This window comes from Rhincodon typus, chromosome 12 (genome assembly GCF_021869965.1).
Source record: "Rhincodon typus isolate 14 chromosome 12, sRhiTyp1.1, whole genome shotgun sequence".
NCBI classification, from domain to species: Eukaryota; Metazoa; Chordata; class Chondrichthyes; order Orectolobiformes; family Rhincodontidae; genus Rhincodon; species Rhincodon typus.
This window is the reverse complement of record NC_063343.1, coordinates 62,937,247-62,949,478: the sequence shown is the minus strand read 5'-3', so window position 1 is coordinate 62,949,478 and position 12,232 is coordinate 62,937,247. Positions and strand designations below refer to the sequence as shown.

Here is a 12,232-nt window from a genome sequence, read left to right as displayed (position 1 = left end):
GGCCTGCTGTGTTCATCCAGCTCTACACCTTGTTATTTCAGATTCTCCAGAATCTGCAGTTCCTACTATCTCTAATTCCTGTCATCTCTGTTTTGAATGTTTTCCAACAAGTAAAGGCCTAAGCTGCTCAATCTCTCCATATTAGAGAGTACATATCACATCAGGAATGTATGGCTGAGAGGGCAGTGGAAATAAATCTGACTGGATATATATTTGAATGGGAAAAAATATCAGTGCTATGGGAAATGAGCAGAAGGAGTAGAACTATTGGATGGCTTTTTCAACAAGCCAACACCATCATAATGGACTGAATGCCCTTCTTCCAGACAGTATGATTTTATGATTCTACATGTTTGACTGTGTCAGTTTAGGCAACCACATTGTCGCACAATTTGACTGCTGGGTTCTATGAACAAGGCAGCGTGGAGAAACCATTTTAATCCTTCTAACCTATTCCATCATTCAATTAGACCAAGCTGATCTGTATCTTGACAGCATAAAATCATGGAATCATACAGTATAGAAGATGACTGTTGGCCCATCGAGTCTGTCCCACTAAAAATACACGACTACCCTCACTAGTTCCACTTAATCTTGTCATCTACCCACCTCAATTCTGTAACACTTTTACTTAACAAAAACCATTAATCTTGGATTAGAAATTTTCATTGATCTTCCCTCAACAACTTTGTTTGGGGAAGGGTTCAAGATTTCCATCACCTATTGTGTGGAAAAACTGCTTTGTGACATCACCCCAAATGGCCCGGCTCTAATTTTAAAACTATATGCTCTTGTAGTGGACTCATTCCCGGAGGAAATAGTTTCTCTCTATATGCCCCTACCAAATTCTTCAAGCATTTTAATCAGCTCAGTTAAGTCATCCCCTAATCTGTTCTACTCAATAGAATACTAGATTCGACTTTGAAGACTGGTCACTTTATTTAACCCTTTTAATCCCAGAATGACTGTAAGGATCCAGAGGTATCCCCTTTACATTTCTGCTGTAGCATATTCCGGAGCCCGCATCCTGGTGCCTTCCCGCAGTTTCTGGCAGAATTCCTCATTAATCTGGACTCCGGGATAGGGAGAGACACCTGAAAGAAAACAAGAGGTCAGTAAGATAATGAGAGGCTCACTGATGGCCACATTTAGCCAAGTCCTGAGCAGTAATTTCTGCTCACCCAGAGAAAAGATCTCCCATAGGAGGACCCCAAATGACCACACATCACTCTGAGTGGTGTAGACCTTATCGAAAATGCTCTCAGGAGCCATCCACTTGAGCGGGAGTCTAGCCTGTAACAAAACGTAAAAATCAGAAGTTACAATACTTTGGTTGACAACTTAAATTTGCTAAAATCCATTAATGTGCTTTATCAAAACTTGATTAGGAAAAGTTCAAACACTCCCGGGCAAGTATAACATGGATTACATCCAGAGTAAAGCTCCTTCCGCACTGCCCTCCCAGGGCAAGTATGGCACAGGTTAGATTCAAAGTGAAGTCTTGGGATATAGGCTTTGCTGGCATGATTGGTACTTATTGACCATTGCTAGTTGCCCTGAGAAGATGGTGATGGACTTGCTTGAACTGCTGGTAATTTGATAACCTGAATCTCTAGCTAGTCGGCCACAGAGTAGTTTAGAGTCAATTATGTTGCTCTCTCAGAATGGGTAAGATTTCCTTCTCTAAAGTACCATTGGGTTTGCTTTGAGTTGAGTGGGAACCAGTTAAATTATTTTTCTAAACCAACAATCCTAAAGCTCGTTGCTCAGTTTTGCTGAGATCAGCTTCTTGATTCACATATTTTTAAAAAAATCCAATTCCCAAACTGCTGTGGTGAGACTAGAACTCATATTCTCTTGATTATTTAATGATATTCTAAGTGATCATCCAAATCATCATATACTATTCTGGTAGTTGTATGATATGTCAATAATCAGAACAGCAATGCTGATCAATTCGTCTGCACCAAACTCAGACAAGAGACAAGGAAAACCCCAGATTGTTTCTCCAATGCACAATACACTCACATTACATAGGAACAGGAGGAGGCCATTCAGCTGCCTGAGCCTGTTTTGTCACTCAATTAAATCACAGTTGGTCTGTATCATAAATAACAAGGTGTAGAGCTGAATGAACACAGCAGGCCAAGCGGCATCAGAGGAGCAGGAAAGCTGACATTTCGGGTCTAGACCCTTCTTCAGAAATGGGGGAGGGGAAGGGGACCCCATTTACCCATCTTGGTTATGTAACCCTTGGTGCCTTTCTCCGTATGTGGTACCCTCACCTTCAAAGGGTTTTTAATCACATTTCATGCCAAAATATCACTATGTGCCAAGAGGAGTATTACCTCAGCCAAAATGGGAAGTGAATCCAAGTTATTGGTATTCTTCTGCACCTCGAAAACTGAGCTAGCTGGCCCTATCAATGACTTTACTCAATAAATATCTAGCCATCTCACTCCAGGCAACCTTTCTTTAAAAGAAAATGTAATTATTATTCCTATGTACTTTTTATATGAATTCTCACTAAAAAAAATCTTAGCAGTCAAGGTGAAAAATCTATTTTGAAGCCCCAACATTATTGTTGGGGGCAAACCTCTGTCCCCAGGAGTTTGTGTCTCATTGGCAGCTCCAAATCCAAAGTCCACAATGATGTCATACAAATAGGAGGAAGCCACTCAATTTAATCATAACCTTTACTGTATTTTAACTCCAGTTTTGCTCCCTAGCCCTTATATAACCTTAGGCCTAGCTACTTACGTTCCCTTTTCGCACGTAATCAGGATCCTTGTAGATGTCTCTGGCGAGGCCGAAATCACAAATCTTCACCACGTTGTTTTCAGACAGGAGAATGTTGCGAGCTGCCAGGTCTCTGTGAATACACTGAACACAGGTTCCAGTCATTCAATATGCAGCAAGCTTCAGAGATTGGAGTTGAATTTTGTCTTGACCGCCTGTCTGCTGGTTGGGGGCAGTGGTGGGGAGAGGAATGGGGGATGACGATGATGCTTGCCCTGGGCAAGAACCTGCATGTGGTGTCTTTTAACACAGGGTGGCAGTTTCTCAACTCAGTTTGTCTGCTAACAATCTTGATGCTGTGAAAAAATTAAAACACTACAGAGGAGGCGAGGAAAGGGATATTCTGAACAGGCTAGGAATCTTTACTCCAGAAAAGAAGTCAAGAGGTGACCCAGTATTAATCCTTATAATATCATGATGGGGTTTGATTGCACAGATATAAAGAAAACGGTTCCACTTATGTGAATGCAAAAATAGAGACCATAAGTATCAGAGAGTCAGCAAAAGAGTCATAGATTCATACAGCATGGAAGCAGACCCTTTGGTCCAATCAGTCCATGCTGACCATAATCCCAAACTAATCTAGTCCCACTTGCCTGCTCCTGACCCATATCTCTCCAAACCTTTTCTATTCCTGCACTTATCTAAGTGTCTTTTAAACATTATAATTGTACCCGCATCCACCACTTCCTCAAGAAGTTTGTTCCACATGCGAACCACCCTCTGTGTAAAAAAACTTTCCCCTCATGTCTTTTTTAAATCTAGTAGGAGTTACAGGAGAAACATATTTACTCGGAGAGTGGTGAGAATGTGGAATACACCAGCACAAGGAACAGCTGAGGGAGAAAGGAATAGGAGGATACATTGAAGGTTGGAGATGTCTTGTGTCAAGCATAAACATTGGACCTGCTGGGTGAAATGGCTTATTGCCTTACATTTCAAAGTGAGTTCGCTTCTTAAGCTTTTCAACCTGATATGGCTTTGTTTACTCAGCATTGCTCCAAATCACTGGATATCCTTACTCAGCGAACATCTAACAAGGGTAGTGTTATGAAGACAATAATGGAAAACACACAGGGTTTAGATTCTTTGGCACAGGGAGGTGCACACTCTGCTGGATATTAAAATCAATCCCCTTTTTGGGCAAGGTCACAGTGAGGTGAAATTCCTGGTTGCTTCTCTGCTCACTTGATGAACAGTCTGGGATCTCATCGCCAAGTGGGAGCTCAGTTGTGTAGCAGAGCAGAGTCCAGTGGATGGCTAAAGGGGCCTACAATACTTGTAGAACTCAGACAGGACCAATGTTAGTGGATATTGAAGGTAGTGCCAAGCAGGCTGCTTTGAGCTGGACTGTGTTGAGCTTCTTGTGTGTCGTTGGAGCTGCAGTGATCCACATAAGTGGGGAGTATTCCATCACATTTCTGACTTGTGCCTTGTAGATGGTGGGCTGGCATTGGGGAGTCAGGAGATTAGTTAATTGCTGCAAAGTGTATGGTCCCAGAGAGAGGCAGTTACTTTCAAATTAGTGTTGTTCTGAACCAGCAATATCCAATAACCAGCAAAAACAAATTAGATAGGCTGGAATAATTTTCCCCTCTGAATCTTCATGTGTTTTCTACAGCTAGCAGTAGGGGGCAATGAAGGGTTATTTAAGAGTCTCTTCTCTGATTGAGCAAGTCAACCCACAAAGAAATTTGCAAACGCACACAGCAGAAAGAAGAAAAGGATGGAAGGAGCGATGGAAAGATTATCTTCAATGCCTTTCCTGGCCTCAGGACATTCCAAAGTGCCACACAGCCAATTAAACAGTTTTTGATGTGAGGATTACTATGGTAAGATGCCCCAAGTAAAATCAATACCTGCTTTAGAAGAATGAGACCCAGCAGCGCTGAGTTACACTGCTGACGGCTGAATGTTCCTGTTCCTGATTACTGCTTCGTGAACCCTGCAGGAAGGGGAACGTGTATTGATGTTGCTACTGAGCACCTGCAATTATTCCTCCAGCCTAACACTCAAATCATACAACATTAAAGCACAGTAGTAGCTGGAGGCCATTAGCCCATCCTGTCCATGCCTATTCATAGGTATTCTCTGCTCTTTCCCCATACATCTCTGAATCTTTCTTCGAGTATTTTTCTCATTCCCTTTAGAAATAGCTACAGATCGACAGACACAGTACAGGCCAGGAAAGATACCTGGGTGAAGTAACAGAACCTGTACAGTGTCCGCTGAACTGCGCTAGCATCAGCCGACAAATTTGGGAACCTCACCTTTCTCGATGCCAGGAACTCCATCCCACGAGCAACTTGGAAGCTGTAGCAGATAAGGTCCACTAAGGTCAGAGGGCATTGCCAGAGGTCGTCAACTGTCAGAGGGAAAACAGAAGGTCTTGTCTTTATTTAGGCACATCCAGGAAGTTCTGGTCCAGAAGCCCTCAGTCACAACACTGAATGCTGCCCACCCCATATGGGAATAATATGGTTCTCTATTACAACACTGAGTTGCCAATCTTACAAACCGGCTTGCCACCTTCTCCTCATTTCCCTCAACCCCACTTTCTGACCATGTCTCTATATCCCTCAACCCCATTTCCCTTCCTTCTTTCCAGATCCCTCAACCCCAATCTCTCCCCATAATCCTCAAGCCCATGCCCCCACTTTCCTCAATTCCACTTCCTGGATTCCTCCCGTTATCCTTCAGCCCCACTTTCTCCTCATATCCTTCAACCCAGCATCCTGATCTAATTTCCATCTCCCATCTTTCTCAATCCCACCTACCCACATTACATTAATAGACTAGTAGTCCATAGGCACAGACTAACACTCTGGAAACATAAGTTCAAACCCTACCATAGCCACTGGAAGAATTCAAACTCAAATTAACCTCTTGAAGAAAATCTTGTCTTAATATTACCAATCAGGAATCTGTGCAAAAACTATCTGGTTCAGTATTACTGTGCAGGGGAGGGAATCTACCATCCTGACCCAGTCTGACCCACCTGAAACTTCAGATTCACACCAATTTATTCTTAACTACTCTCTATTGCTACTTGGTTGTAAGTGACTCACCATCAGTTACACAGTGGTAATTGGAATGTGAAATAAATGTTAGCTTTGTCAACTACCTACATTTTCCCCATATCCCTCAAACATGCCTTGCATCAGCTACAAATCCAATTGTCACTTCATTCCATTTATTTCTTGTGCTGATAACTTGACCACCATTGCTTGGAGTCTTTCATAACAAGGAATGGTGTTCCTGAGTAAGTATTTTTTTTTCCCATTTACTTTCAAGGTTTTTGAACACAATTCTAATGTTTGATCATTTAAAACAGAGAGTGAGTGATTCTCACCTTCCACCAGCTCCTCAGGATGACAAAGGATTTTCTCCATGGCTGCTCGTTTACAGATTGCATTCTCACTGGTACATGCCCGACTCCTGTTGTCCAGTCCTTTCACTACTTCCACCATTGAGATCACCTGATTCCTCATTTTCGGAGCCCGGTCCTGCAGCACAACGGTAATTTAGTCAAACCTAGAAAGCTCTGGTATAGAGAGTAAAGTGCCCTCCACACTGTACCATCAAACAGGCTTAGGAACATGAGGAGACAAAGCAGGCCATTCAGCTCCTCAATCCTGTTCTGCTACTGAATTAAAACATGGCTGATTCATACCTCAGCTTCATTTACCCACCTTTGCTCTATATCCCTCATAAGGGGGAAGTAGGGGGTGGCAGTAATGTCATTGGACTGTGAATCCAGAAGCCCAGGTTAATGCTATGGGGACATGGGTCCACTACAGCTGGTGGGATTTAAACTTGATTGATGAATCTGGAATTATAAGCTAGTTTCAGTAATAATGACCATGAAACCATTGTTAATGACTGTGAAAGGCCATCTGGTACACTGATGTCCATTACAGAGGGAAATCTGCTGTCCTGACATGTCTGCCTTACTCTATACCCATAGCAATGTGATTGACTGCCCTCAGAAATGCCCAAGCAAACCACTCAATTCAAGAGCTGGAGAAATAATTCTGGCTTTGCTAATGATTCTCTAGATTACACAAAAGAGTAAAGGCAAAAGAAAATACCATTGCCTAATGGAGAATGGGAGATCCAAGAGACTTAAAGGGTTTTGAGGTCTTAATAAAGGATAAAGATGAAGACTGGGAATCGGGCTTTTATTAGCTCAGTGAAGTTACAGGGAGATGGAGGGGAGAACATGTCCAGTAATATTACCCTGTAGGGTATAAAATCTTCACGCTTGCTCCTCAAATAATTTGAAAGGTTTCCATACTTGCAGTACTCAACAATCACCATCAAAGGACCTGAAACAGTACAGAGTAAGCAGTGTCAATGTAACCCACAACATTGCAGTTTGATTCTCAATCATACTACAATTTTGGCAGTTTTAGACATTTTAGGAACTAGAAAAGATGATAAGAAGAACAGCTCATGAGACTATTCCAAAATTCAGTGAGATCATGGATGGCCTATGGCCTGACTCCTTAACCCTGAACTAAATTGAGTAACAGAAATCTATTAATCTCAATTCTAAAAGTAACAATTCATCTCATATCAACTGCTGTCTGCAGAAACTCCTACTACCTGTTGTTTGTTGACGTGTTTCTTAATTTGATCCCTTAGATAGAACACAGAAAAGCACAGCACAGGAACAGGTCTTTCGGCCCACAATGTTGTGCCAAACATGATGCTAAATTAAACTAAACCCTTCTGCCTGCCCTTGGTCCAAATCCCTCCATTTCTTGCATATTCACGTGCTTACCAATAAGTCCCTTAAACGCCCTATCATATCTGCCTCCACCACTACCCCTGGCAGTGTGTTGCAGACTCCTACTACTCTGTGTAAAAACGTGCCCCTCACATTTCCTTTGAACTTTCCACCTCTCACCTTAAATGCATACCCTCTTATATTCGACATTTCAACTCTGAGATAAAGATGTTTGGCTTTAACTTTTTGATTCTTAATCCTAGACTCTCCAACTGACAGTAATAATTTATCTCAATCAAACTCATCTGTTTGTCTTAATATGTTGAAAACTGTGAACAAATCATTCTGTTAATCTTTTAAATTTTGGTCATAATAATCCTAATTTGCATCCATCCTTGCAATTTAATCCTTGGAGTTTAGATATCATTCTAGTAACTCTAGATTGCACTCTATCCAAGACCACAATATCCTTCCCTGATGAAAATATTTTCTTCACATGAATAGATTTCAATGGAATGTTCTAGTATGAAGCTATATTTAAATGAATGTATGCTATTATTCCAGGTTCTCATCAGAAAAGGAAGCAAACACTTATTATAGTTCACCAGAATTAAAAGGCAATAAATAATTTGTGATGCATTTGGATATAACTGGATCACACAGTCCCTCATTACTAATAACAAAAACCTCTTTGTTCAAATGAGATTCAGTGTGAAGTCCAACATACAATGATTATTGACGCCCTGAGAATAATTAGGAGTAGATGCATTTAAAAGGTCAGGAACTATCTTGGAACCTCACCCATCATCAGCTGTTGCTGTCAACCAGTTCTCACAATCCCAAGGCATAGATGTACAATCCGTGATTAATCAGAAATGTTAAAGATAGCATCAAACTTAAAGAAACGGCATATCATTGTGAAAAAATAGGTGACACGTCAGAAGACTAGAAAGGATAAAAGAAACTGTAAAAAATTACCAAAAATTAATAAAGTGAGAAAATTTAAAGTACGAGGCAAATCGAGTCAGAAGTATAAAAACGATTGGTAAGCGTTTCTATAAACATTCAAAGAAGAAATTAGCTAACACAGTGAGCAGTAGTCCTATAGAAAGTGAGATTGGAGAATTGATAATGGATGATAAGGAAATGGAAGATAAATTGAACAAGTACTTTGCAATAGTCCTAGTTATAATGGATACAAATAATTGCTCAAAAGCATTCATAAATCAGGAGATGGGAGGAAGGGAAGAAATGAGGACAACAACAATCACCAGAGAAGTGGTACTGAGTAAGCTGTTGAAGATGTGGGATGAAATGCCTATGATGAACTTCATCCTAGGATCTTACAAGAATTAGCTAGTGAGGTAGATGATGTGTTGATTTTAATTTTTCAAAACTCCCTTGATTCAGGGATGGCCCCATTGGTTTGAAAAATAGTGAATATTACTCAATTATTCAAAATGGGAAGGAGACAGAAACTAGGAAGATACAGGCCAGTTGTATTAACATGTGCCAGAGGAAAAATGTTAGCAGTTTTTAGTAAATAAGTTACAACAGGATTTTGGAAAAGTTGAAGGTACTCAGGCAGAGTAAACATGGTTTATGAAAGGGAAGTCATGTTCGACCAATAGTTGAAATTCTTTGAGGAGGTCACACATGCTTTGGATAAAGGGGAACCTGTGAATGTATTATACTTGTGAGTTCCAGAAGGCACTGGATATGGTGCCACGTCAAAGATTATTTCAGAAAATAAAAGCCCCCCCCACCCCCACACACACACACACACACACACACCCTCTCTCTCTCTCACTCTCCCCCTCACACACACACACACACTCTCTCCCTCTCTCTCACACACACACACACAGACTCTCTCTCTCTCCCCCTCACACACACACACACACACACACACATACACACTCTCTCTCTCCCTCTCTCTCTCACATGCACGCACATACGCACACACACACATACACACTCACTCTGTCTCTTCTTCCCTCACACACTTGCTCTCTCTCTCTCTCACACACACACACACACACACTCACTCACTCTCTCTCCACCCTTCACACACACACACACTCTCTCTCTCTCTCCATCCCTCACACACACCCACTCACACTCTCACACACACATACACTTACATATAAATCTATGGGGTGAATTTGTATTCGCAGGTACATTCTTTTTCATTCAAAAAGCACACAATTTATGGGCAGTCAGTTCATGTGGCATTTTATAAATTCCTACTTTAGAAATAAAACCAGTCTGACTCCAAACAAAAACAAAAACAGATTCTAAACAAGGCCTCACATCTAACATGCATTCTCTGACCTAAATTATCACTTGTTCTTTATACTTTAGTTCTCTCAGGGCAGTGACTTGAAAGAAATTCGGGGATTTACATGTACATATTAATCAATTAAAACCTTCTAACTTATTTAACAGCGTCTTAAGTTTGTTTAAAACATCCACATCACTTGTATGACCCTTTGATCTTTTACTTATAAATTCTATGTCTGTGTGCTTCTTTCTCACTTTACCTGACAAAGGGGCTATGCTCTGAAAGCTTGTGTTTTCAAATAAACCTGTTGGACTATAACATGGTGTTGTGTGATTTCTGACCGCATAATGTCATGGAAAGAAGATTTGCTGGCTAATATAAAGGTGGAAAGTAAGTAGTGAAGAGAACATAAGGAGTCTATGAAAAGATATAAATATGTTAAGTGAGTGTTGTAAATAGAGTACAATGTGGGGAAATGTTAAATCTCCATTTTATCAAGAAGAATAAAAAAGAAGCATTTTCCTAAATGGTGAGAGATTGCAGAGCTCTGAGATGCAGAGGGATCTGGGAGTCCTCATGTATGAATTGCAAATGATTAGAATGCAGGTACAAGTAGTTAGGAAAGCTAATAGAATGTTAACATTGATCATGAGGTAAACAGAACATAAAAGTAGTGACAGTGCCAGTGAAGCCACGCCTGGAATACTGTGCACAGTACCAGCGAAGATGTTCAGAGAAGATTGACCGGACCTATAATGGTGGGGAGTTGTTTTATATGGAAAGGCTGGACACGGTAGGCCTCTATTTGCCTGAGTTTAGAAGAGCAAGCAGTGCCTTTACTGAAACACATAAGATTCTGAGGGATTTTAGTTTTTAATTAAATCCTCATTTTATTTACCAGACAGAAAAATGGAACATCTTCTCCCAGTCCCAAAAAAAATTGTGGATTAAAACAGCAGACTATCTACATCTAAGTACAGTCCTGCCATCAAACCAGAGAGGGTTTGAGGAATACTTGCAACTGATATAATCCAACAGCACATCATTTCCCCAGATGTGCATAGTTCAGGAGTTTTTTATTCTCAGGTATCTTGACAAAGTAGATGTAGAGAGGTTGTTTCCTCGTATGGAAGAATCCAGAACTAAGGTCACTATTTAAAAACTCTTTTTAATCAGCGATGAGGTGATTTTGTTTTCTCTGAGGGTTGAGAGTCTTGAACTCTTTTCCTGAAAGGTGGTGGAAGTAGAGTCATAGAGTCATACGGCACAGAAACAGACGTCCATGCCAATCATATTCCCAAACTAAGCTAGTCCCACCTGCCTGCACTTGGCCCAAATCCATCCAAACTTTCCTATTCATGTACTTATTCAAATGTCTTTTAAATGTTGTAATTGTACCTGCATCCATCACTTCCTCTGGCAGTTCATTCCACACACAAACCAATTTCTGTGTAAAACAACTGCCCCTCATGTCCTTTTAAAATCATTCTCCTCTCACCTTAAAAATATGTCCCCTAGTTTTGAACTCCCCATCCTAGGGAAACGACCCTTGTCATTCACCTTATCTATGCTCCTCATGATTTTATAAGCCTCAGTAAGATCACCCCTCAATCTCCTGTGCTCCAGTGAAAAAAGTCCCAATCTCTTCTCGTAACTCAAACCCTCCATTCTCAGCAATATCCTGGTAAATCTTTTTTGAACCTTCTCCAGTTTAATAATATCTTTCCTGTAACAGGATGACCAGAACTGGACACAGTACTCCAGAAGAGGCTTCACCAAAATCCTGTACAACCTCAACATGACGTCTCAACTCCTATACTCAATGGTATGAGCAATGACACTTTTGAGAATAAATCTGACATTGCAGAAATATTGGTCGATTATTTTACACAGTGAGTTATTGGAAGTGTGCTTGATCTTGCTATGTGAGTTTAAATACATTAATTTCTCCATCAGTAAAATCACACAACCAATCTCTCTCTTGCACTGATGCACATACATACACACTGGCAACAATTCAAACTCCTACTTTGCTGCAGGAAAGCAATCAAGTGGTTGGTTAAAAAAAAGGTAGGCTACTTATCCACTGGGAATGCAATGCTACACAAGTTTCTATACTCAGGTTTTAACCTGCTGAAGATCTGGGGCAGAAGAGCTGGCACTGCCAAAATCTGTATAAGAGGGTATGTGACAGTGGTGGAGTCAGGGAACAGGGGCATGGGTGATGGTGAAACACCTGAGTCACAGTGGAGGGTGGATGTCAGGGTGAGAGACCTGTAACAGCATTGGGGAAGCTGTTTAGTTCATGGAGATAGTAGGAACTGCAGATGCTGGAGAATCCGAGACAACAAGGTGCAGAGCTGGATGAACACAGCAGGCCAAGCAGCATCTGCTCCTATGACGCTGCTTGGCCTGCT

General features: G+C 41.0%; 1 protein-coding gene across 1 annotated transcript in view; it reads right to left on the bottom strand.

Moving 5' to 3' along the window:
* Positions 1-990: 990 nt before the first annotated feature.
* LOC109927679 (fms related receptor tyrosine kinase 4) overlaps positions 991-12,232 on the bottom strand; it is a 183,642-nt gene continuing 172,400 nt past the window's right edge. Inside the window, exons 17-22 of the mRNA XM_048603482.1 lie at positions 7,039-7,127; positions 6,152-6,305; positions 5,070-5,164; positions 2,761-2,883; positions 1,182-1,293; positions 991-1,094 (exon numbers count right to left, since the gene is read on the bottom strand). Coding sequence (XP_048459439.1) covers positions 991-1,094; positions 1,182-1,293; positions 2,761-2,883; positions 5,070-5,164; positions 6,152-6,305; positions 7,039-7,127 — 677 coding nt within the window. The remainder of the gene's footprint in view (positions 1,095-1,181; positions 1,294-2,760; positions 2,884-5,069; positions 5,165-6,151; positions 6,306-7,038; positions 7,128-12,232) is intronic.